Raw genomic sequence first — 27,094 nt, 5'->3', positions numbered from 1 at the left:
AGGAGGTTTCCTTCCCAGAGATTGTGATCAAAGGGCTGGGTCTGAAAACTCTCAGTTCAGCCTTGAATGACCCAGAGTGTGCCTACCACAATATCCTGTTGATTAACACTGATCTGGGCTCTAAGAAAACTGTCCCCACCCTGCCTTTCCAGAAAGCCTCTCCACTGCACATTTCTGACAGTGGCTGTGCAAACATGGCTGCAGACATATTGCTCCAGGTGACACAGTTCTCCCTCTTTACTGAGCTGTAGACAATGGGTGCCAGGAGGGTGTTACAGTGCCTGCAGGTATGGGTTGTGGATTCACAATGGGCTTTCCCACAGGCTCTGGGCTTTTACCAGTGACTGAGGAGGCCAATCCCAAGTGTCTACTCAGCTTTTTGAAAGCCTTTAGAAGAGTTGTGTAATGTCCCTGCTGTAGCAGTTAGTGACATATTCCTGAACTCCTGAGCTACTTGTCACATAGTTCCTATACAAAGTAAAATGCTCAGTGCTGAAGGAACTTTAGGAACAGTTTACAGCACAGTTTAATTAATAACGTTTCTTCTGGTCCTTTGGAATCTCCCCTGTAGATTAATCGATAAAGCTTCTCTCCCCTTTCAGCTGTCCTCTTTGTGATTCATAACCTACATCCCACTCAGGCTGGACCCCGATACATCTGTCCACTGTTTGTTCCATCCACCTCCAACAATGTCCTTCAAATGGACCAGGACCCACAACATTAGCCTCCAGATGGGCCAAATGGCCTCTTTCTGCACTGTCAGGATGCTATAATTCTCAGTTCCATTCCTCAATGACCAGGAACCTGTTTGAGGTTTTAACGGAATGGGCCCAAACTGAATGTGTGATCATTTACAATGAACCATTCACACACAGCATGCTGCGGACAGAAACATTTTAAGAAAGCTCTAGTTCCTCACAAAAAATATTTAAGGAACTGCACTTCAAAAATAAAAGCCATAAAAGCAAACTCAAGATGTTTTGTTTGAGGGCTTATGACCACTCCAGTTTTCAGTCTGTGTTCAACATTAAAGACATTGGAAAAGTTATAATGATTTATTCCACACACGGACCACTGTCTGTGTAAAACATTTGCCTCACTTTCTCATAAAGTAATTGCCTCTCTTCTCACCTTAAAGACATGCTCCCAGGTTTTGAACAGCCCACCCGAGAAATAAGATCTTTTCCGTGCCACGAATGATCTTATAAACCTCAAAAAGGACACCACCCAGCCTCCTCCACTCCAGTGAAAAAGGCCCCAGTCTTTGCAGTCTATTTTTATTTATAAACCTTCATTTCCTGGAAACTAACTACACTGCATTATTTCAAAGGACAGCTGTGGAGTTGCCTCATCTCCTGGTCCATAATTCTCACCAACTAAAGTCACGATCTGGTCATTATCAGATTGTTCCTTGCAGAAGCTTGCTGTCACAAATTAATGCTGTGGTTCCTAAAATGGAACAGACATGACAGTTCAAACAGTCTTTCACAGTTTGTAAATGGTTGGACCTGTGGTGAACTGATGGACATGGGGCTTTGTATTCACCAGGACGTGGTTGATGATGAGTGAGTCTGGTGAACCATGCTGGGTTTCACCTTTGAGAGGATCAAAGGGACTGACACCCTTCATCAACCGTGCTCATCCCCAGCCACAATGCTGAAGGCAGTGCCCCCACCTTAATCCTTAATATGGAAGGAGAGTCACTGGAGTCATTCCCCAGAGACTGAACCAACGGGGACCATCGCAATGCTCTGTCTGGGAAACAGAAACAATACGTTGGGTAAATCCCTGGAGAATACTTGGAAACATTTGTGGGTTAATACCCCAATGGGGATGAAACCCCTCTGCTGTTAGGTCACCAGTGTCTGAGTGTCAGAAACAGAGAGCAGAGATCCCCCAGTCCCAAAATGACATGGACACTGTAGAATCAGTTGGAAAAATAGACCAGATTGAAACATCAGATTCTGTGATGAAACAGTGATGGCAGCAGTTATTAACAAAGTGAAGAATATCTGATCTAATTGTCAGGGATCCTGTAAAGTGACTTGCTCAGTGTCAAAGCCATATCCTGGTAGACGGTCACTCAGCAGTTTTTAAAAGACCGTTCTTCTGAGACAAACAATTGCAGGACCTGGAGCTGCCACAAAGCCCCTCCCCCATTCGGATGGATGTCCCATTTGCTCTGGAATGGTGCAGTGATCCACCCACAACATGGACATGAGCCTGTCCCAGGAGGTTTCCTTCTCAGAGATTGTGATCAAAGGGCTGGATCTGAAAACTCTCAGTACAGCCTTGAATGACCCAGAGTGTGCCACCCACAATATCCTGTTGATTAACACTGATCTGGACTCTAAGAAAACTGTCCCCACCCTGCCTTTCCAGAAAGCCTCTCCACTGAACATTTCTGTCAGTGGCTGTACAAACGTGGCTGTAGACATATTGCTCCAGGTGACACAGTTCTCCCTCTTTATTGAGCTGTAGACAATGGGTGCCAGGAGGGTGTTACAGTGCCTGCAGGTATGGGTTGTGGATTCACAATGGGCTTTCCCACAGGCTCTGGGCTTTTACCAGTGACTGAGGAGGCCAATCCCAAGTGTCTACTCAGCTTTTTGAAAGCCTTTAGAAGAGTTGTGTAATGTCCCTGCTGTAGCAGTTAGTGACATATTCCTGAACTCCTGAGCTATTTGTCACACAGTTCCTGGACAATATAAAATGCTCAGTGCTGAAGGAACTTTAGGAACAGTTTACAGCACAGTTTAATTGATCATGTTTCTTCTGATCCTTTGGAATCTCCCCTGTGGATTAATCGATAAAGCTTCTCTCCCCTTTCAGCTGTCCTCTTTGTGATTCATAACCTACATCTCACTCAGGTCGAACCGCGATACATCTGTCCACTGTTTGTTCCATCCACATCCAACAATGTCCTTCAAATGGACCAGGCCCTACAACATTAGCCTCCAGCAAGTGCTGTACCAGGGCAGCTCTCTCTCCAATTTCAGACCAAAGTAACTAACACTTACTGTCATTGTACATCCATGGCTATCTATCACACATCTCCCTTGATATTATTCACACTTTTTTCTGATAGTGTGAAAACACAATGAACATCAAAACATGCAACAAATGTGGAAACTTGCGTTTTACATCTCAACTTCTCAAAAATGGACAGCACAGTGTCTCAGTGGTTAGCACTGCTGCCTCACAGTCCCCGTGACCTGTGTTCAGTTCAAACCTTGGGTGACTGTCTGTGTACAGTTTGTATGTTCTCCCTGAGTCTGTGTGGGTTTTCTCCAAGTGCTACAGTTTTTTCCCACTGTCTACCAATGTGCAGATTAGGTGGAATGGTCATGCTGAATTGCCCAGAGTGTCCAGGGAGGTATAGTCTCAGTGGGTGAGCCGTGGGAAATGTGTGGCTGTAGGAAAGAGTGGGGTTCTGGGTCTGGTGGGAAGTTCTTTGGATGGATGATACAGACCAGATGGGCCAAATGGCCTCTTTCTGCACTGTAGGGATTCTATAATTAGATTAGATTAGATTACTTACAGTGTGGAAACAGGCCCTTCGGCCCAACAAGTCCACACCGACCCGCTGAAGCGCAACCCACCCATCCCCCTACATTTACCCCTTACCTAACACTACGGGCAATTTAGCATGGCCAATTCACCTGACCCATACATCTTTGGACTGTGGGAGGAAACCGGAGCACCCGAAGGAAACCCACGGAGACACGGGGAGAATGTGCAAACTCCACACAGTCAGTCGCCTGAGTCGGGAATTGAACCCGGGTCTCAGGCGCTGTGAGGCAACAGTGCTAATTCTCAGTTACATTCCTCATCGACCATGAACCTGTTTGAGAGTTTAATGGAATGGGCCCAAACTGAATGTGTGATCATTTACAATGAGCCATTCACACACAGCATGCTGCAGATAGAAACATATTTAAAAATAAAGTAATTTTGGGAAGAAATCTATTTTACCAGATTTAAATTTTAATTTCATAAAGTTTTAAAATTATTCAATTCCATTGAACTTAACTTGGATTGTAATGTTTGGGATAAAACTTCACATTATTTCAGAATGATCGGTGGATTTGCAGCTTTCTAAATACAGTGAGCTGTGAAGCACATTCATTTGAAAGCCTTGCCTTGTCATTGTGTTTGCGAATATGGCAAGTTGCATTCACATAGCACCTTCAAAGATGCAAAGCTGGAGCAGAGAGATGGAAGAGTGTAAATTGGAAGATTCAAGGCCAGATTGAATGATGTTGGAATGGTTGGACGTGAAACTAATAACATCATGGATGAGGGCTCTGTTGAGCAGGGAGATGGATGGAGTCAGCGGTGAAGGAAAGGTGAATGTGCTGTGATAGAGACAATGGCTTCAACATTCAGGACTGTCAGGTGTAATTTTATTGAAGTTGTGAAAATGCAGAGACAAGCACAATCACAGCAGGTCGGTATGTCAGAGACAGCCCTTAAACTGGATCAATGGGGATGGAGGCACCAACCATCACTCTCAATCCCGAGCCGTACGTCTAGCTGTCTCCTTGGAGAGATGAACAACTGTCATTCAGGCTCAGGCTCAGCACTCACTGTCTGCTGGATATGAGCCACTGGTAAGAAGATTCAGGATGTGGAGGGGCTGCTGTTGGACTGGGGTGGACAAAGCTGCAAGTCACACAACACCAGGTTATAGTCCAACAGGTTTATTTGAAAATATAAGCTTTCAGAGCACTACTCCTTTGTCAGGGAGTCAGTGGGGCAGGATACATCGGGCACAGAATTTATAAATAAAAGAACAAAGTATCACACAATGGATACAATGTATTAGAGTAACCTAGATTGCTGTTAAGTCTTCAGTCACTTAGAATGAGGCTGCAGGTTTCCATTGATTAATAGGTAAATCCCAGAATTTCTGTCAAGTCACCGTCCCGATATATCTTCAAGTTTTATCTACAAATAAAAAAGTGCCTCGTCAGCTCAGACAATGCATTGCAGGAATGATGTTCGAGTCTGTTTCCAGCATGGAGTCAGACAGGATTCATTTTGAAAGAAGGGATTTATAAAATATCACATTTACTCACTGTCAATAGATTGTGTGTTTTTTGAACATAATCTAAAATATCTGTAAATACAAATTTGCAAATGCAATTCATCCCATAGACCTGTATGCGTGTGCGTTTGTGTGTAGTGGGGTGGGAGGTGGCATGGTGGGGGAGAGAGGCAGAGGGAAGATGTGTGCATGTGTGTGAGGGAGAGAGAGTGAGAGAGAGAATAATAGGGTAGTTATGGTCGGGGATTTTAACTTTCCAAACATCGACTGGCACTGCCATTGTGTTCAAGATTTAGATGGAGAGGAATTTCTTAAGTGTGTACAAGACAATTTTCTGATTCAGTATGTGGATGTACCTACTAGAGAATGTGCAAAACTTGACCTACTCTGAGGAAATAAGGCAGTGCAGGGCAGGTGACTGAGGTGTCAGTGGGGAGGCACTTTGGGCCAGTGACCATAATTCTGTTAGTTTTAAAATAGTGATGGAAAAGGATAGACCACATCTCAAATTTCGGATTAGTAGTGCTGGAAGAGCACAGCAGTTCAGGCAGCATTCAAAGTGCATCTCAAATTTGACATTCTAAATTGGAGAAAGGCCAATTTTGACTGTGTTAGGCAAAAACTTTCAAAAGCTGATAGGGGGCAGATGGTTGCAGGTAAAAGGATGGATGGAAAATGGGAAGCCTTCAGAAATGAGATAACGAGAGTCCAGAGAAAGTATATTCCTGTCAGGGTGAAAGGAAAGGCTGGTAGGAATGGGAATGCTGGATAACTAAAGAAATTGAGAATTTCATTAAAGAAAAGAAGGAAGCACATGTCAGGTATAGACAGGATAGATCGAGTGAATCCTGAGAAGAGTATCAAGGCAGTAGAAGTATACTTAAAAGAGAAATCATGAGGGAAAAAAGGGGAAATGAGATGGCTTTGGCAAATAGGGTTAAGAAGAATCCTAAGTGCTTTTACAAATACAGTAAGGACAAAAGGGTAAAGAGGGAGAGAATAGGGTCCCTCAAAGATCAGCAAGGCGGCCTTTGTGTGGAGGTGCAGGAGATGGGGGAGAAACTAATTGGTATTTTGCATCTGTATTTACTGTGGAAAAGGACGTGTAAGTTATAGAATGTAGGGAAACAGATGGTGACATCTTGAAAAATGTCCATATTACAGAGGAGGAAGTGCTGGATGGCTTGAAATGCATAAAAGTGGATACATCCCCAGGACCTGATTAGCTGTACCCTAGAACTCTGTGGGAAGCTAGGATAGCTGGGCCTCTTACTGAAGTATTTGTGTCATTGATACTCACAGGTGAGGTGCCAGAAGACTGGAGGTTGCCTAACATGGTGCCACTGTTCAAGAAAGGTAGTAAGGACAGGTCAGGGAACTATAGACCAGTGAGCCTGACGTCAGTGTTGGGCAAGTTGGTGGAGGGAATCCTGAGGGACAGGATGTACATGTATTTTGAAAGGCAAGGACTGACAAGGGAAAGTCAACATGGCTTTGTGTGTGGGAAATCATGTCTCACAAACTTGATTGAATTTTTGGAAGAAGTAACAAGGAAAATTGATGAGGGCAGAGCAATAAATGTGATTTATATGGACTTCAGTAAGGCTATTGACAAGGTTCCCCATGGAAGATTGTTTAGAAAGGTTAGATCTCACTGAACGCAGGGAGAACAAGCTATTTGGATACAGAACTGGGTCAAAGGTAGAAGACAGAAGGTGGTGGGGGAGGGTTATTTTTCAGAGTGGAGGTCTGTGACCAGTGGAGTGCCACAAGGATCAGTGCTGGGTCCACTACTTTTCATCATTTATCTCAATGATTAGGATGTGAGCCTAAGAGGTATAGTTCATAATTTTCAGATGACACCAAAATTGGAGGTGGAGTTGACAGCGAAGAAGCTTACTTCAGATTACAATGGGATCTTGACCAGATGTGTCAATGGCTGATAAGTGGCAGATGGAGTTCCAGTTAGATAAATGTGAGGTGCTACATTTTGGGAAAGCAAACCTTAGCAGGACTTATACACTCAATGGTCAGGTCCTAAGGAGTGTTACTGAACAAAGAGACAATGGAGTGCAGGTTCATTGCTCCTTGAAAGTGGAATCACAGGTAGATAGGATAGTGAAGAAGGCATTTGGTATGCTTTCCTTTCTTGGTCAGAGTATAGCGTCCAGGAGTTGGGAGGCCATGTTGCGGCTGTACAGGACATTGGTTAGGCCACTGTCAGAATATTGCGTGCAATTCTGGTCTCCTTCCTATTGGAAAGACGTTGTGAAACTTGAAAGGGTTCAGAAAAGATTTACAAGCATGTTGCCAGGGTTGGAGGATCTGAGCTACAGGGAGAGGCTGAACAGGCTGGGATTGTTTCCCCTGGAGTGTCGGAGACTGAGGCGTGACCTTATAGAGGTTTACAAAATCATGAGGGGCATGGATAGGATATATAGACAAGGCCTTTTCCCTGGTGTGGGGGAGTCCAGATAGTGTGGTGGTGTCTAGAGGGCATAGGTTTAGGGTGAGAGAGGAAAGATATAAAGTAGACCTAAGGGGCAACTTTATATGCAGCGGCTGGTGCGTGTTTGGAATGAACTGCCAGAGGAGATGGTGGAGGCTAGTACAATTGCAACATTTAAAAGGTATCTGGTTGCTTATAGGAATAGGAAGAGTTTGGAAGGATATGGGCCAAGTTCTAGCAGGTAGGACGAGATTGGACTCAATATCTGGTTGGCATGGATGAGTTGGACCGAAGGGTCTGTTTCCGTGCTGTACACCTCTATGACTCTATAACTCTACGTGAAGAAGAGTATGACAATGATCTGGGAATATGTCATTTCCTTTTGCTCTCTGGCACCTCCTATGTTCTATGAGAATCCCAGAAAGGCAGATTTGATACTATATTTCCTCTTTAGATCAGACTCAGGTTTCTTTGTTTACATATTTATTAATGTATGCACGGGAGCTGTACATCCCATCAAATGTTGAATAAATCAATTTGTTTGAATAACAACAAATGTATTTTATTATTTTAACAGATAACAAGGTTCCATCCAATCAAACTATTACACACTAAATCACTTATATCTCTGTACAACAGCATTTACATTGTCTTCATTCCAGATTAGGACACATGACGATGTTATCCAATGAGATTTAAACAAGGGAATGGGCAGGGTGAACAGCCGAGGTGTTTTTCCTCAATGGGGGTGTCCAGAACTAGAGGGCACAGGTTGAAGGTGAGAGGGAAATTATTTCAAAATGACCTGAGGAGTAACTTTTTCACGCAAAGGGTGGACATGTGTGTGAAACGAGCTGTCAGATGAAATGGTGGAGGCTGGTTCAATGACAGCATTAAACAGCATGAGGCCACCATGGAGAGAGATGAGGCAGGACCAGAGTAGGCCATTCTGCCCCTCGAGGATCCCTCAGCATTCACCTGGATCAGGGCAGATCTTCCACCTGAATACCATTTTACTTGCACTACTGCCATATCCCTCCATATCTTTATTACCCAGAACATTATTGATCTCTGTTTTGAATATATTCAAGGCTGGAGCCTCCAGAGCTCTCTGGGGCAGAGAATTCCAACAAACCATCACCCTCTGAGTGAAGAAATTCCTGCTCATCTCAGTCCCAAATGGTCAACCCATTCTTCTCAAACTGTGTCTCCTGCTTCGAAACCCCTCCACCCAGGGCCACCTCATTGATGGGGAACTTAGAGTGCTCAAAATCATTCTTGTAAAGGCCATGATGCTCACCTAATGTTTTTGTGTAAACATTGTGACTGAAACAGAAGAAATCACCAGGAGAGTGAAGAGTACCCAGCGTATCACATCCCAGACAACGTAACTGTGTAAAACAGAAGAAATACAAAATAACGTGAAGGAAATAAGACTGCTTGATGTTTGAAACATTTATCCCCTGTTCACACTGCAGTATATTGTAGCAAAATAAAGCAGCACAGCTGAAATTAATTTACAGTTTAATTTTTGATTGACTTCAACAATATATAGAGGCCAAATGTAACAAGTTTCAGTTCCACGTCCTGTCATGCTCAGCATCTTGTTGTCAATGAGGATTATTAGATGTGGATGGATATTTACAGGAGCACTGCAGTCTGGTGTAATATTCCAGTGGGTGAGAAGTCTCTTCAGTCAGTGAGGAACTCAGAATAGCATCATCCCACACTGCTCCTGCACCTTCTAATAGGCAAGGCTTTACCAGCTGGAACCAGATAGCCTCCCACCCTCTCAGTTTGGGAATAATGTTTAACATGAGAGAATGGAGGAGAAGATGTGAGAGAATGTAATATCCCTGGCAGTGATACTCCTGACTCAACAAAATATGTCACTTCTTTGACATATACAATACCAACAGCAACAAGAATATCTTAGATGAATAATGAAGCATTTAAACTGGGATGGGGCAAACAGAAAATTGGCATTTCCTGTTATGAATGTCCAATAACGTAAATAACAACATTGTAAATGTTATGACCTGGAAAGTTAAACCCTTTGCTAATTAAAACTAAAGTTCAAACAGTCAGAAAATGTCGCCTTCAGCTCACCAATAAGGAAACAAACATAATGACATTGCATGAAATCAGTGACCATTGACATTCTGATAAGTTATCACCGAAAATTGAAACCTATTGCAAGCCTATGCTCAGTCACTTATTCTCACTGGAATCAATGCTGATGGAAACATTGACAATGAAATTGTTCTACCTTTTACTGACAGACTTGGGTCCTGAAGATATTCCTGTTGTTGTTGATGATATTGTTGGTGATGTTGTTGATGAAGTTGTGGATAATAATGTAGTTGATGTTGTTGATGATATTGTCGTTGATGTTGATGATGATATTGTTGTGGATTTGTCACAAGTATATTCACTTCCTATTGAGACATAAGGTAATATTCAGCTTCATCTGAGTCTCAGTGACAGACAACCAAGAGAGCTCTCCTCACCAATGGAACCTCAGGACTTGTTGTGAATCATGGATTTTTGTTGAATTCATTTGTCTCTAACCCCCCCTGTCTGGAGAGATGTGGTAGTGACCGAGTTTGCCTAAAACTTGTATTTTGTTCCTCACCCGGACATTAATGCTCCTGTATTTTTATTAAAGCATTTGAAAGCCTGAAGTTGGTGAGACTATATTCCCCTTTCTCATCCTTGTCAAACATAAAAGAAAGTTCCAGCCACTGAGCTGGTCACTGCTCCCACTGGACAATGTATTCCTGGGGGATCCAGCAGCCCCTGCTCTGCCCAGTAATATCCTGTGATTGCTGGGTGAGCTTCCACTGGGACCTTTGCCTCCACTATTGTATTTAGACCCAATGATGTCATCTTTACGTTAGCTCCTGTTACATGAGAACAAGGCGTGGATTTTGTAGGACTGACAAATCAACAGATATTTACACCAGCATCTGACGAAACATATCTCACAGCCAGAGACACTTCAGGATCTGGGTTGAAACTGAGGTATTCAATTACAAACAGTGACACCCGTCCATCAGCATGTCATGCCTCATGTGACCCTAACTAAGATGGAGTCTGACACCATTATCCCCTCAGGTCACATGCTGTGATATAATGATGACTTTATCTCTTCAAGGTATAACATACACAAGCTGTGAGATGTAACACAAAGCTGGAGTGAAGCACGCATGCATTCTCTGAAGCTTTATTACAATCTTGTCCATTCTCATGAATAAGTTAACACCTTGTTCAAAATTGTTCAAATATCATAGAGACATAATGTGATGAGGTGCACTTATTTGTAAGTATGAAAGAAACTTAACCAATGAGCAGTTTGAATAGACATTGAATGAATGTGTCAGCCTCAGTGTTTGTAGGAAACTTACCGATGCTGCTGATTTATATCATGGAACTGCAGCCCCTCCCTGCTACACTGGGAACTGAGACATGAACCATTTCACTGGGTTTTGTTCCCTGAGTATTTGAGGCTGTGCAGTAATATTGATGATGTTGCTGTGTGAAGGATTGACAATGTAGATCCAGTTTATTGGTGTCAGAGATCTTTGAATCTTGAGATGAGGTCTTCTCAGACCATGTGTAATGAATGGGGAGGGATCCCTGGGCAGACTCACAGGAGACTGTCACTGAACCCCCAGAAATGAGACATTTGGTTGGGATTAAAATCGAAGTCCAGAAACAGAGATGGCTTCGTTGGGAAATAAACATTTGTGACAAAACTGACTATAATTGAAAAACCAACAACCCCCAACACCTTGCCCTTCACTATCCCATTCAGTGTCAAAGACACATATGGCACAGAAATAGACCCATCAGTTTAATACGTCCGTGCTGAAAACGTTTCTCAAATAAACCAGTCCCACTTGCTTGCATCTGGCACATTTCCCTCCAAATCTTTCTTATTTATGTATTGATCCAAATGTCTTTTTGATGTTGCAACTGCCCCTTCATCTCCCATGTTCTCTGGCATTTCATTCCACACATAAAGCACCCTCTGCATGAAAATATTATCCCTTAGATTCCTTTCAGATCTGTCTCCTCTCACTGTGAAAACATGACCACTCACTTTGAACTTTCCCAGTCTCGTGAAAGAAACCTTTGCTAAACACCTTATCACCTACCCCTCATGATTTTAAAAACCTCGATAAAGTCACCTCCCAACCTCCTCCGCTCCAGGGAAAAAGTCTCAGCTTATCCCTATCACTCAAACCTTCCAGTCACAGCAACATCTTAGTAGATCTTTTCTGAAACCTCTTCAATTTAATAATAACCTTCCTGAAGCACGGTGACTCGAACTGTACACATGAAACCAAAAGTGGTCTCAGCATCATTCTGTACAAGCTCAACGCAATATTCCAACTCCTACGCTCAACGGTCTGAGCAATGAGAGTAAGCATGTTAAATACCTTCTTAACCATCCTCTCTACCTGTGATGCAAATATCAAAGATCCCCAGGGTCACTCTGTTTGACAACACGACCCCAGGCCGTACTTTTAATTGTGTAACTCCCGTCCTGTTTTGTTTTACCAAAAGGCTACCCCACATTCCTCAAAATAAACTCCATCTGCCAATCCTCAGCACATTGACCCAATTGATCAACATCCCTTTGTAATCATAGATAACTTTTGTCACTGTCAACAATATCGCCAATTTTGGTGTCATTCATAAACTTACGAAACATGCCATCTAAATTGTCATTCATATTGTTTATATAATTAACACCGATCCCTGTGGAACACCACTAGTCAAAGGCTTCCAATCCAAACAAATGACCCTCCACAACCACGCTCTGTCTCCTGACGTTAAGCTGATTTTGTATTCTATGGACAAGCTCAGCCTGAATTCCATGAGATCGAACTTTATGAATTAGTCTACCATGTAGATCCTTTGTTACTAAAATCCATATAGATAACATCTACTGCTCTACACTCGCAATATTTTTGGCCACATTCTCAAAAAACTCAATCAAGTTTAGAACGCACGATTTCCCACATACTATCCTGAATCAGTTCTTGCCTCTCTAAATGCCTGAAAATCGGATCTCTCAAAATCCCCTTCAACAACTTACCCACCACTGATGTCAGATTCAGGCCTATAATTCTCAGGCTTCTCCATACAGCCTTTCCTAAATTAAGGCATAATATTAGCCACCTTCCATTCCTCCAGTACCTCACCATGACTGCGAGTGACACAAATATCTCTGCTATGAGGCCCTACAGTTTCTTCCCAAATTACACGCACTGTTCTAGGAGACACTTGGTCGGTTCCTGGAGATTTATCCATCGTTAAGTTTTTTATGACGATCAGCACTTCCCCTTCTGTAATGTGGACTATTTTCAAGACGTCAATGTTTATTTCCCTGAGTTCCCTAATCTCCATGTCTTTCTCCACAGTAAAATATTCAAAATATTTGTTTAGTATCTCCACCATGTGATGTACTTGGTTGAAGGAAGCAAATGGCTGTAATGCAGCAATGGAGTTGTTGCAATGTTTCTCCACGCTGTGGGCAGGATTTTATATACCTGCTTATTTTCCAAGTACAGTGCTAACCATTGTCTTTGTTCAGAACTGACAATGAAACAAATGGAGTGCATTTTATCAATTACGTTTCCCAGAGAGAGATAATAAATAAATATTGTGTGCATCACACTTACCGATGCTGTTGATCTGTATCCTATAACTGCAGTTCTTCTCTCTTACATCGTTGACTGACACATGAACAATTTCACTGGGTTTTGTTCCCTGAGTATTTGAGGCTGTGCAGTAATATTGATGATGTTGCTGTGCGAAGGATTGACAATGTAGATCCAGTTTATTGGTGTAAGAGATCTTTGAATCTTGAGATGGCATCTTCTCAGACCATGTGTAGTGAATGGGGAGGGATCCCTGGGCAGACTCACAGGAGATTGTCACTGAACCCCCAGAACATGAGACATTTGGTTGGGATAAAAATCGAAGCCCAGGAACAGAGACGGCTTCTGTGGGAAAGAAACAATTATTGTGATATCAAAAATCAAATATCCTCCAAAACCTGAACAATTTTCTTCCTGGTTAAAATATTGATCAGACATATCAGCAAAGAGTAATGTAAAAATCACTGAGACATTTACCTTCAGAGATGTGCAGATTTACATTAAACATGAGGTCAGAGTAAATACCAGGAATCTGAATCCCACAGCTGTACCATCCGGCATCTTCCCATTGAAGATTCTTCATTGCAACAAGAAATATTCCTTGTGTTTTGTTATCAGTGATTGATATTCTCCCATTTGGCCAATCTGTTTTTGCTATAATATTACATGAACGATTCCTTCCGTGACACCAATATTTCATGTTTGATTGGTACCACCAATTTTCATAGTAACAAGATATTGTGATCGCTCTTCCCAAAATTCCAGTGACGTGTTTCGCTGCCATTAAAACATCTGAAACTGAAGAGATAATATTTCAGAAATTTAACTGGAAAAAATGACTTAATAAACACAGATACATGTTAATCAGCTGCACTCCATCCAGTACATGATGAAGGTAATCATTCATATAAACCATTATCACAGTCTCAGGCTGTTCCAAATTCCCAGGGAATGATTGAAACAGTCGGGATATTTTCTTACCTCCCTAGTCGAGCTTTGGGACAAACTTGAAATTGGGCTCGCGGAGCCAAATTCCCCCCCACCGCGGAGAGCAGCCTGAGTGACAGGCCTGGATTGGAGTCGGCTGGGGATCAGTGTGAAGGAGGGCACAGGTGCTGAAGGGTCCTTACTCCGACCTGAGAAGGAGGGTTTCATCCACTGAGGAGAGGTGTGTGTGTCAACTCATGGTGGGCTCAGGGGTTGCATTTTCAGGGCTCAAGGAGCAGACACAGCAGGTGACCCAGGAAGATGATGTGAGCCCTTGTGTAGGAAAGAAAGAGACTTCAGCTTCTGCCAGGGATGTTTCACAATGTGGGAGAGAGATCAATGTGCAGGACCTTGATGGCAATAAGGGCAGGATTATTTGTAATCACATATTGCTGAGAATGTAAGGAGGGTAAAATCACCACCTGCTCTCCGGATGCTGACTGACCTGCTGTGTTTTTCCAGCACCACACTCTCGACTCTGATCTCCAGCATCCCCAGTCCTCACTTTCTCCTCAAAGTAAGTTACTGACCTTTCCAGAGAGATGCTTCATGAGAAAATGTATAAATTGCTGTGCCATTAGGTTCTGGTGTGAAAGAGGAGGAGCCTGTCGAAGTCTGGCTAGACTTTAGTTCAATAAATACCAGACCAACAATTTTGTTGAGAGAATTGCCTTTTGTGTGGGGTACAATTCTTTAATAAAGTGACAGAAAGGATATTAAGTGTAAGTGAAGAGGTGGTGGGGAGAGAAGAGAGGGAGATAGATACATGAATGATTAAAGGTGATGAAGGTCAGAAAGCAGTGATCTTATTGGAAATAGGAAGCTTTGGAAAAAGGAGAATTGTGAAAACAGAGAGATGCACACTTCAGGTTTCTGCCCGTGAATTATTCTGCATGAAATTCATGGGCTCCAGCCACAAAATGTTCTCGGAAGGTTTCTTGCAACAGAATTGACTAAGTCATAGTCTAGAGTAATGTTACATTGGGCATTTTAATTTTGAGTGTTTGAAAATTTCTTGACTATAAGTGGAGAGATGGCAATGATGAACAAAAATGTTATCGTAGTATTACACTGTAATGTGTAATTCAATGAGATTGAAAGAGAGTAAACAACTTCATTCAAGTTAAAGACTGAATGGAAAAGGCTTTTAGTGAGAAGAGAAATATAACCCAACCACCTACTTTTGTGACTGAATCTCACAAAACAATATTTAATGAACAGCACTCCAAAACAGAAAAGAAATAAAAGCAAACGCAAAATGTTTTGTTTGAGGAGTTATTACCACCCCTGTTTCCAGAGTGTGTTCAACATTAAAAACTTTGGAAAAATTAAAATTATTATACTGGTATGTTCACTTAAAAGAAACATTATTTGGTCTTTTGCATTTCATTCATAATTAATAATATTTTGCTCTTCAGTATTTGGGAACTCTGTCACATGGGCCTATAATATGTTCAGGAGAAGATCGAAACCTCTCCAGTTGAATAATAACCTTCCTGTTGCAGTGATCAGAATTGTACACAGTGCTCCAAGAGTGGCCTCAGCAACATCCTATACAACCACAATAAGATGTTCCAACTCCGATACTCAATGGTCTGAGCAATGCAGACAAACGTGCTAAATACCTGCTTCACCTGAGCCCCAAGGTCCCTCTGTTCGCCAGCACAATCCAGGGCCTGACCATTAATTGTATAAATCCTCCCCTTGTTTGTTTTACCAAAATGCAATACCTCACATTTATCCAAATTAAACTCCATCTGCCACCGAGCAGCCCAATGACCCAGCTGATCAAAATGCCTTGGTAATCTTAGATAATCTTCTTCACTGTTGACTATACCACCCAATTTGGTGTCATTCACAAACTCATTAACCATGCATCCTAAATTCCTCTCCAAATTGCTTATACAAATTACACTGATCCCTGTGAAACACCACTCGTCACATGCCATCAGTCCAAAAAACGTCCTTCATGACCACCCTCTGTCTCCTGTCCCAAACCAAATTTGTATCTGATTGGCAAGCTTACCCTGAACCCCATGTGATCGAACTTTCCTGATTAGTCTACCCTGCGGAACCCTGTCATTAATGTCTGTGTAGACAATGTGTACTGCTGTGTTGTCATCAATTGTTTTGGTAACTTCATTAAATATCTCAGTCAGGTTTGGACAGCACGATTTCACTCACTCTATCCCAAATCAGCTCTTGACTCTCCAAATGTATGTAAATCCTAACTCTCAGAATCCACTGCAACAACCAACCCAGCACAGATATCGGAATCACAGCTCGAGAGTTCCCAAGCTTCTCCTTACAGTCTTTCTTATATAAAGGCACAACATTAACCACCCTCCAGTCCTTCAGCACCTCACCCATGGCTGTGGATGTTGCAAATATCTCTGCTAGAGATGCCCCAAATTCCTTCCCCAACTTCCCACACCATCCTCGGATACACTTGATCAGGTCCCAGTGAGTTATTAACTTTTATGTTTTTTAAAACCTCCAAAACTTCCTCTTGTATAATATGGACTGTGTCTTATGACATCAATGTTTATTTCCTGGAGCTCCCTCACCTCTATGTTATTTTCCATTGTAGAAACTCCTGCGAAATATTTGTTCAGTATCTCTCCCATCTCCTGTAGTTCCCCACAATGACAATCCCGATTACTTTTTTCCCTGAATCTGAGAGTTGGTGTGTCACATTGGTGTTTGTTAAAGGGTTTGGGCTGGTAACTACATCCCAGATATCCCACTTGTTTAAAACCATGGGTTTCACATGGAGCTGTCACTTGCCGACATAGACAGTGGTCACCTCCATCCTCTTGAGGTCTGTTTTCTGAGCCTGCAGGAATAATGTGAAACCTCATCCTCACACCGACACAACCCGCCAGTGGTTTTCCATCTCCTGAAGTGTGAGAATCCATGAGACAGACAGATGAGGTTCCCCATCTCCAGGGAATGCACAGTCAACATGGGTTGGGGTTTTTTTTTAGGTGAATCATTTCTGCAACAAATAAACTATGAACTCTTTATTTTTTAGACTTTAATGGACAGCTTTTGTTGTCCATTCCAATTCCCCTGACTGAGTGGTTTTCTAAGCCATTTGAAGTGGGCAGTTAAGGACAAAGTACATTACTGGAGTCTGATGTGGAGCAGACTTGGAAATGGTGGCAGATATCATTGCCTAAAGGACGTTGATAAATCAGAAGGGTCTTGGTGCTTTCGAGAATCTGAGGAGATCCCAAAATACTTCCCATTCTGTGAAGTACTCATTTGAAGAAAGAAAACAGTTGGAAGGCAGCAAAAAGAGGATTCTGGGTAATCCAAGATGGAGGATGGGAAAAATTTCTGGCCGTAACAGGCTGCTCCTTTTTTGAGGTATTTCAGGTGTTGAAGGTGATCTCCTCGAATTCCAGGAGCAGCAAATACTGTTTAAGTGCTGCTGCATTGTTTTGGAACTTTGGGCAAAAAATGTCAAATTAGCAGCACTTTTAAAAGGGGGAGGAACAGACAAAGGCAACACATGGTTAGGTCAGTGCAGGACAGGGAGACAGAAAAGGAAACCCACACTGCTAACTGACACAGCAGTGAACCTGCTCAGTTACTGCCTTTGTTGTTTGAATTGATGTATCACTGGACATCGTAGTGCGCCTGAGAAAATTAACAGACAATGAAATTGACAACTAATCTTGGAGGAACCTGTTTGGGAGAGGTCACAGCACAGAAACAGATAAGTGAATATTTTTAAGTGTGGCCTGACAGAAAGTCTGCAGTAGTGAGTAGAGTGGTTTCTTTCTTGATTACATGTTTTATTGAAATATGTCTCTTGATTAAACTTAAAAATATAAGCATTAAGTTAGCCTGGAGCAGGAGAGGAATAAGACAGTCCTATTTTCTGGGTCTGCAAATTGGAAGAAGCAAAAATGGCCTGGTGAAGAGTGATATGCCCTTCCTGTTGAATGTGATCGTTCTGAGAGAGTTTACATGTTACTGAGAATTATATCTGCAATAAATGCTTTTGGTTGCAAATCCTTTCATATCGAATGTATCGGTTGGAGAGACAGTTAAGGGCTATGAAGAATTTACAAGAGCAAGGTGGCGTGATGGATGGCAGTTATAGGAAGGGGGAAAAGTTGCAGATACAGTCACATAGATGGGTTATGTCCAGGAAAGGTAAGAGAGGTAGGCAGGTAATGCAGGGTTTTCTGTGACTATCCCCATTTCAAACAGGTATGCTGTTTTGGGAAATGCAGGGGATGATGGATTCTCAGGTGAATGTAGCAAGAACAGCCAAGTTTCTGGTATTGAGATAGGCTCTGATGCAATGAGGGGTATGTCGAGTTCCAAGAGATCGGTTGTGTTAGGGGACTCTCTAGTCTGAGGTACAGACAGACGTTTCTGTGGCCATCAGCGAGAAAGCAGAATGATGTGTTGCTTCCCTGGCGCCAGGATCAAGGATGTCTCAGAGGGGGTGCAGAATGTTCTCACAGGGGAGAGGGATCAGCATGAGGTCATTGTCCATGTTGGAAAAAAACAACATAGGAAGGGAAATGGTTAAGATTCAGAAGGGAGATTACAGAGAGTTTTGCAGGAATTTAAAATGGAGGTCCTCGAGAGTAGTAATATCTGGATTATTCCCAGTGCTACGAGCTAGTGAGGGCAAGAATAGGAGGGTAGAGCAGATGAATGCATGGCTGAGGAGCTGGTGTATGGGTGAAGGATTCACACATTTGGATCATTGGAATCTCTTCTGTGGTAGAAATGACCTGGACAAGAGGGACGGATTGTTCCTGAATTGGAAGCAGACTAATATACTGGCAGGGAAATTTGCCTGAGCTGGGCAGGAGGGCTTAAACTAGTAACGTTGGGGGGGGGGGGGGGGGGGTGGTGTGGGGGGGTTGGGGAGGAACCCAGGGAGATAGTGAGGAAGGAGATTAATCTGAGACTGGTACAGTTGAGAACAGAAGTGATTCAAACAGTCAGGACAGACAGGGACAAAGCAGAGAACAAGGTAGGACTGTTAAATTAAACTGCATTTATTTCAATGCAAGGAGCCTAACAGGGAAGGCAGATGAACTCAGGGCATGGTTGGGAACATGGGACTGGCATATCACAGCAAATACAGGGACATGGCTCAGGGATGGGCAGAACTAGCAGCTTAATGTTCCAGGATACAAATGCTACAGGAAGGATAGAAAGGGAGGCAAGAGAGGAGGGAGAGTGGCGTTTTTGATAAGGGATAGCCTTACAGCTGTGCTGAGGGAGGATATTCCTGGAAATACATCCAGGGAAGTTATCTGGGGGAAACTGAGAAATAAGTAAGGGATGATAACCTTATTTGGATTGTATTACTGACCCCCGAACAGTCAGAGGGAAATTGAGAAACAAACTTGTCAGGAGATCTCAGCTTTCTGTAAGAATAAGAGGGTGGTTATGGTAGGGGACTTTAACTTTCCAAACATAGACTGGGACTGCCATAGTGTTAAGGGTTTAGATGGAGAGGAATTTGTTAAGTGCGTACAAGACAATTTTATGATTCAGTATGTGGATGTACCTACCAGGGAATGTGCAAAACCTGACTACTCTTGGGAAATAAGGCAGGGCAGGTGACTGAGGTGTCAGTGGGGGAGCACTTTGTGGCCAGCGACCATAATTCCACGAGATTTAAGAGTGATGGAAAAGGATAGACTAGATCTAAAAGTTGAAGTACTAAATTGGAGAGAGTCTAATTTTACAGTATGAGGCAAGTACATTTGAAAGCTGATTAGGGGCAGATGTTCGCAAGTAAAGGGACGGCTGGAAAATGGGGAGTCTTCAGAAATGAGATAACGAGAATCCAGAGAAAGTACATTCCTGTTAGGGTGAAAGGAAAGGCTGGTAGGTATAGGGAATGCTGGATGACTAAAGAAATTGAGGGTTCGCTTAAGAAAAAGAAGGAAGCATATGTAAGGTATAGACAGGATAGATTGAGTGAATCCTGAGAAGAGTATAAAGGCAGTAGGAGTATACTTAAGAGGGAAATCAGGCGGGTAAAAAGGGAAATGACATACCTTTGGCAAATAGAGTTAAGGAGAATCCAAAGATTTTTACAATACATTAAGGACAAAAGGATAACTCGGGAGAGAATAGGGGCCCTCAAAGATCAGCAAGGCGGCCTTTGTGTGGAGCCACAGAAAATGTGGGAGATACTCAGTGAGTATTTTGCATCAGTATTTACTGTGGAAAAGGTTATGGAAGATATAGAAAGTAGCGAAGTAAATGGTGACACCTTGGAATATGTCCATATTACAGAGGAAGAAGTGCAGGATGTCTTGAAATGCATAAACGTGAATAAATCTCCAGGACCTGATTAGGTGTACCCTAGAACTCTTTGAGAAGCTAGAGAAGTGATTGCTGGGCCTCTTGCTGAGATTTTTGGATCATCAATAGTCACAGGTGAGGTGCCAGGAGACTGGAGGTTGGCTCACATGGTGCCACTATTTAAGGAGGTTAGTAAAGACAAGCCAGGGATCTATAACCAGTCAGCCTGATGTCAGTGGTGGGCAAGTTGTTGGAGGGAATCCTGAGGGAGAGGATATGCAAGTATTTGGAAAGGTAAGGACTGATTAGGGATAATCAACATGGCTTTGTGCGTGGGAAATCATGTCTCACAAACTTGATTGAGGTTTTTGAAAAAAGTAACAAAGAGGATTGATGAAGGCAGAATGGTAGATGTGATCTACATGGACTTCAGTAAAGTGTTTGACAAGTTTCCCCATGGGAGATCGATTAGCAAGGTTAGATCTCATGGAATACAGGGAGAACTAGCCATTTGGATACAGAACTGGCACAAAGTTAGAAGACAGAGGGTGGTAGTGGAGGGTGGTTTTTCAGACTGGAGTCCTGTGATCAGTGAAGTGCCACACGGATCGGTGCTGGGTCCTCGACTTTTTGTAATTTACATAAATGATTTGGATACAATCATAAGAGGTACAGTTAGTGAGTCTGCAGATGACACCAAAATTGGAGGTGTAGTGGACAGTGAAGAAGGTTATCTCAGATTACAACAGGATCTTGATCAGTTGGGCCAATGGGCTGAGAAGTGGCATATGGAGTTTAATTCATATAAATGCGAGATGCTGCATTTTTGGAAAGCAAATCTTCGTAGGACTGGTGAGGTCCTCGAGAGTGTTGCTGAACAAAGAGACCTTGGAGTGCAGATTCATAGTTCCTTGAAAGTGGAGTTGCAGGTAGATTGGATAGTGAAGAAGGCATTTGATATGTTTCCTTTTCTTGGTCAGAGTATTGAGTACAGGAGTTGGGAGGTGATGATGCAGCTGTACATGGTATTGGTTAGGCTTCTGCTGGAATATTGTCTGCAATTTTGGTTGTCTTTCTATCGGAAAGATGTTGTGAACCTTGAAAGGGTTCAGAAAAGATTTACAAGGATTTTGTCAGGGTTGGAGGATTTGAACTATAGAGAGAGGCTGAACAGGCTGGGATTATTTTCCCTGGAGTGTCATATACTGAGGGGTGACCTTATAGAGGTTTACAACATTATGAGGGGTGTTGAGACGGAAACCGAATGGTCTCGTCTCTACGTGTTCGTTGGAAGGAGAGATCAAACCGGCTAGAGTTTGGAGCAAAAACACCGTTTATTACAGGATCAAAACTGGCAAACTATACAACGAATTCAAAGGCATGCAATTCGTTGGAGAAGGCGTTCTGTCTCTCCCTTCGGATCTGGTGCAGTTGTACTTCGCGCTTCCTCGAGTTCCCGGTCAGGTTCCCCTTGTTCGGCTCTTTCATTGGTCGGTTCACCTATCTGTGAAGGGATTAGTGTCTCTATTGGCTGCCCCGAGATACCTGTCCCACTCCTGCTGTGCCGAACAATGGGTAGACATCCTGGGTTCGGCAGTTTCCGATCTTGTAAATTAAAAGTTTATTGTTGGAAGGGTTTCCTCATTGCTATGCGTCTGGCTGTCTGGGCGTTCACAATAGTTCTCCATAGTTGAATATACAGATATTATCATTTAACACAGGACCCGAATGAGTTTGACGTCAGCGGAGGCATTAGCAAGTACTTTATCAATCAAGTGTGGTATCGGTGCGATTTACACTATCCGATAGTTACCGGTTTCCTTTATTAACAATGAGAGTGTAATAGGATGATCTGAAACTGACGGACATGTTCTAATCCCCCAGGAATGTGGCCCCAGGCAGGCAGTCCTGCAGTGGCTGGGTTTACTTTACATGGCTGTGTTTTAGCTGGTATCTGACAGTGTCTGCTTTAATAATGGTGCTCCCCTCCCTAGCCCCAATGTAGGTACCCCGATAGCAGATTCTCCCCAACAGGGGTATGGATAGGATAAACAGACAAAGACTTTTCCCTGGGGTGGGGGAGTCCAGAACTAGCGAGCATAGGTTTAGGGTGAGAGGGAAAGATATAAAAGAGACCTAAGGGGTAACTTTTGCACACAGAGGGTGGTACATGGAATAAATGTGCTGCCAGAAGAAGTGGTGGAGGCTGGTACAATTGCAACATTTAAAAGGAATCTGGATGGGTATATGAATAGGAAGGGTTTAGAGGGATATGGGCCTGGTGCTGGCAGGTGGGACTAGATTGGGTTGGGATATTTGGTCGGCATGGACGCGTTGAATCAAAGGGTCTGTTTCCACGCTGTACATCTCTATGACTCTATGACTCTATGAATGCTTGCTCAGACACTAGGAGGACCTCTATTCTGTAAATAGTTTACAAATGGTGCCATTCCTAAAGGGGGAACAGGTTCTCAGTTTCTCACCTCATTGACACTGTCTCACCTGCCACAGCACAGCATTACTTCTCTCTGCTGGGCACTGGGATCCAGCTGGATTTTAACCCCGAAGGGGAACTGGAACCCCCAACATGCTGGCATCAAAAGTGGGAGTGCAGCCACATGAGCTGCTGCTGATAGTTCCAAATACAGTTCCCGTGGGTCACTTCGACTTGATGCTGACTTGCTTCTTCTCTGACAGCTCAAACAGATCAGATCAGGAAATGGCTGCAGGCAATATTTATAGGTATTTCATTGTACAACTGATTTCCTCTCTATCCCCAATATCGGCCCTAAATCTGGACACAACATTCAAGGAGTGAATTTAAAATTCCATTTGTTAGAAAAATGCAAATTCTCCATCAATAAAATGCTGTTTTAATTTTGCGGGGATTATTGAAGTTGTTCCAATGTTTCTGCATGACATGGTTAGTATTTTTTGGACCTCCACATTTTCTAACTACAGTGTAAACCCTTGGATTTTTCCAGAAATGATGAAGAAACAAATGGAGTGCATTTTATCAATTACAGTTTCCCAGAGAGAGATAATAAACAAACATTGTTTACATCACACTTACCGATGCTGTTGATCTGTACCCTATAACTGCAGTTCTTCTCTCTTACATTGTTGACTGACACATGAACAATTTCACTGGGTTTTGTTCCCTGAGTATTTGAGGCTGTGCAGTAATATTGATGATGTTGCTGTGTGAAGGATTGACAATGTAGATCCAGTTTATTGGTGTCAGAGATCATTGAATCTTGTGATGGCATCTTCTCAGACCATGTGTAGTGGATGGGGAGGGATCCCCGGGCAGACTCACAGGTCACTGAAAACCCAGACCATGAGGTTTTTGGTTGGGATAAAAATCGAAGCCCAGGAACAGAGACAGCTTCTGTGGGAAAGAAACAATTTTTGAGAGATCAAAAAATCAAATATCCCCCAACTCTTTGTCACTTTTCTTCCTGGATAAACATTGATAAGATATATCAGCAGAGAGTATCTTTTGAAAAGATCAATGAGACATTTACCTTCAGAGATGTGCAGATTTACGGTAAACAGGAGGTCAAGCTCAATACCAGGAAACTCAATCCCACAGCTGTATCGTCCGGCATCACTCCATTGAAGATTCTTGATTGTGACAAGAAATATTCCTTGTGTTTTGTTGTCAGTGATTGATATTCTCCCATTTGGCCAATTTGTCATTGCTATTACCTTACACTGACGAGTCCATCCGAGACACCAATATTTTATGTGTGACTGGTACCACCGTGCTTCGTAGTGACAAGATATTGTGATCGCTCTTCCCAAAATTCCCGTTACATCTTTCTCTGCCCATAAATCACCTGAAACGGAGGAGAATCAAATTGATAAATTTGACTGGATTGAATTGCTTAATATAAACATTAACATTTTAATCAGCTCCATTCCATCGAGTTCATGATGAAGGCAATCCTTTGTCACAGCCTCAGGATGTTCCAAATTCCCAGGATGGGAAACATTTCTGGCTGTAAGAGCTGCTCCTTTTTTTGAGGTATTTTAGGTGTTGGAGGTGATTTCCACGAATTCCAGAAGCAGCAATTATTGTTTATCTGCTGTTGCATTGTTTTGGAACTTTGGAAAAAAAAGTCAAAACAACAGCAGTTTAAAAGGGAGAAGAGCAGACAAAGGAAGCACATGGTGAGGACAGTGCAGGAGAGAGAGAGAGAGAGAGAAAACCTGCACAGTTACTGCCTTTGCTGTTTGAATTCGTGTATCGCTGGACATCGCAGCGCATCTGGGAAAATTAACAATCAGTGAAGTTCACACCGAATCTTGGAGGAACTGTTGGACGAAGTTCACAGTACACAATCAGAGAAGGTAATTGTTGTTTTAAGCCTGTCCAAGCGAAAGGCTGCAGTAGTGGGTACAGTGGATTCTTTCATGATTATATGGTTTTGTAAATAAGCCTCTTGATTAAACTTAAAATATAAGCCATAGCTATTAATTTAACCTGGGGCAGTGTTTGTCGAGGAATAAGACGGTGTTATTTTCTGGGTCTGTAGATTGTGAAGGAGCAAAAATAGTCACAGGTGAGATGCCGGAAGAGTGGATGTTGGCAAACGTGATGTCACTGTTTAAGAAGGGTGGTAAGGACAAGCCAAGGAACTACAGACCAGTGAGCCTGACCTCGGTGGTGGGCAAGGTGTTGGAGGGAATCCTGACGGACAGGATGTATATGTGTTTGGAAAGGCCAGGCCTGATTCGGGATAGTCAACATGGCTTTGTGCTTGAGAAATCATGTCTCACAAAACTTGATTGAGTTTTTTGAAGAAATAACAAAGAAGATTGATGAGGGCAGAGCAGTAGATGTGATCTATATCGACTTCATGAAGGCGTTCAACAACGTTCCCCATGGGGCACTGATTAGCAAGATTAGATCTCATGGAATACAGGGAGAACCAGCCATTTGGATACAGAACTGGCTCAAAGGTAGAAGACAGAGGGTGGTGGTGGAGGGTTGTTTTTCAGACTGGAGGCCAGTGATCAGGATCAGTGCTGGGCCCTTTACTTTTTGACATGAACATAAATGATTTGGTTACGAGCATAAGAGGTACAGTTAGTAAGTTTGCAGATGACACCTAAATTGAAGGTGTAATAGACACCGAAGAGGGTTACCTCAGATTACAACAGGATCTTGATCAGATGGGCCAATGAGCTGAGAAGTGGCAGGAGTTTAATTCAGATAGATGCGAGGTGCTGCATTTTGGGAAAGCAAATCTAAGCAGGACTTATACACTTAATGATAATGTCCTAGGGAGTGTTGCTGAACAAAGAGATCTTGGAGTGCAGGTTCATAGCTCCTTGAAAGTGGAGTCGCAGGTAGATAGGATAGTGAAGAAGGCGTTTGGTATGCTTTCCTTCATTGGTCAGAGTATTGAGTATAGGAGTTGGGAGGTCATGTTGCGGCTGTACAGGACATTGGTTAGGCTACTGTTGGAATATTGCATGCAGCTCTGGTCTGCTTCCTATCGGAAAGATGTTGTGAAACTTGAAAGGGTTCAGAAAAGATTTACACGGATGTTGCCAGGGTTGGAAGATCTGAGCTACAGGGAGAGGCTGAAAAGACTGGGGCTGTTTTCCCTGGAGCGTCGGAGACTGAGGGGTGACCTTATAGAGGTTTAGAAATTTTTGAGGAGCATGGATAGGATAAATAGACAAAGTCTTTTCCCTGGGGTCGGGGAGTCCAGAACTAGAGGGCATAGTTTTAGGGTGAGAGGGGAAAGATATAAAAGGGACCTAAGGGGCAAGTTTTTCATGCAGAGGGTGGACCTGTATGGAATGAGTTACCAGAGGATGCGGTGGAGGCTGGTACAGTTGAACATTTAAGAGGCATTTGGATGGGTATATGAATAGGAAGGGTTTGGATGGATATGGGCTGGGCGCTGGCAGGTGGGACGAGATTGGGTTGGAATATCCGGTCAGCAAGGAGGAGTTGGACCGAAGGGTCTGTTTCCATGCTGTACATCTCTATGACTCTATGAATGATTGAAGTAGTCGGGATATTTTCATACACCACCGGCCGAGCTTTGCGACAATCTTGGAAATTGGGTTTGTGCTGTCCGCTGTGGGCTCTAACTCCACTGTGTGTGACATCATCGCAGTGTTGACCACACCCGCACACCCCAACCCCCATCCTCCCACCGCGAGGGCAGCCCAAGAGACAGGCTTGGATTGGAGTTGGCTGGGCACAGGTGCTGAAGGACCCTTACTCTGACTAGAGAACGAGGGTTTAATCCAGGGAGGAGAGGGGTGTGTGTAAAGTCATGGTGGGCTCTGGGCCTGCATTTTCAGGGCTCAACGTGTAGATACAATAGGTGACTCAGGCAAGATGATGACAGTCCTCAAGTGGGAGAGGAAGAGAATTGGAGTTCAGCAAGGGATGGTTCACAATGGGAGAGAGAGATCAATGTGTAGGACCTTGAGGGCAGGATGGTTTGTAATCACACATTGTTGTCTGTGTAAGGAGTGTAAAATAACATAAATAATTTACTGACTGTACCAGAGAGATGTTTCATGAGACAGTTCTTAAATTGCTGCAATGTTGTTTCCTGGTGTGGGAGAGGAACAGCCTGTTGATGACTGGGGAGACTTTACTTCAATAAA

General features: G+C 43.0%; 1 protein-coding gene across 1 annotated transcript in view; it reads right to left on the bottom strand.

The window, feature by feature from the left end:
- The window catches only part of LOC132828092 (uncharacterized), a 110,104-nt gene that overhangs the window by 47,285 nt on the left and 35,725 nt on the right, over window positions 1–27,094 (bottom strand). The window contains exons 5-6 of the mRNA XM_060845002.1: window positions 23,526–23,843; window positions 13,649–13,969 (exon numbers count right to left, since the gene is read on the bottom strand). Coding sequence (XP_060700985.1) covers window positions 13,649–13,969; window positions 23,526–23,843 — 639 coding nt within the window. The remainder of the gene's footprint in view (window positions 1–13,648; window positions 13,970–23,525; window positions 23,844–27,094) is intronic.

This window comes from Hemiscyllium ocellatum, chromosome 26 (assembly GCF_020745735.1).
Source record: "Hemiscyllium ocellatum isolate sHemOce1 chromosome 26, sHemOce1.pat.X.cur, whole genome shotgun sequence".
Taxonomy (NCBI): domain Eukaryota; kingdom Metazoa; phylum Chordata; class Chondrichthyes; order Orectolobiformes; family Hemiscylliidae; genus Hemiscyllium; species Hemiscyllium ocellatum.
This window is presented reverse-complemented; position numbering and strand designations above follow the sequence as displayed.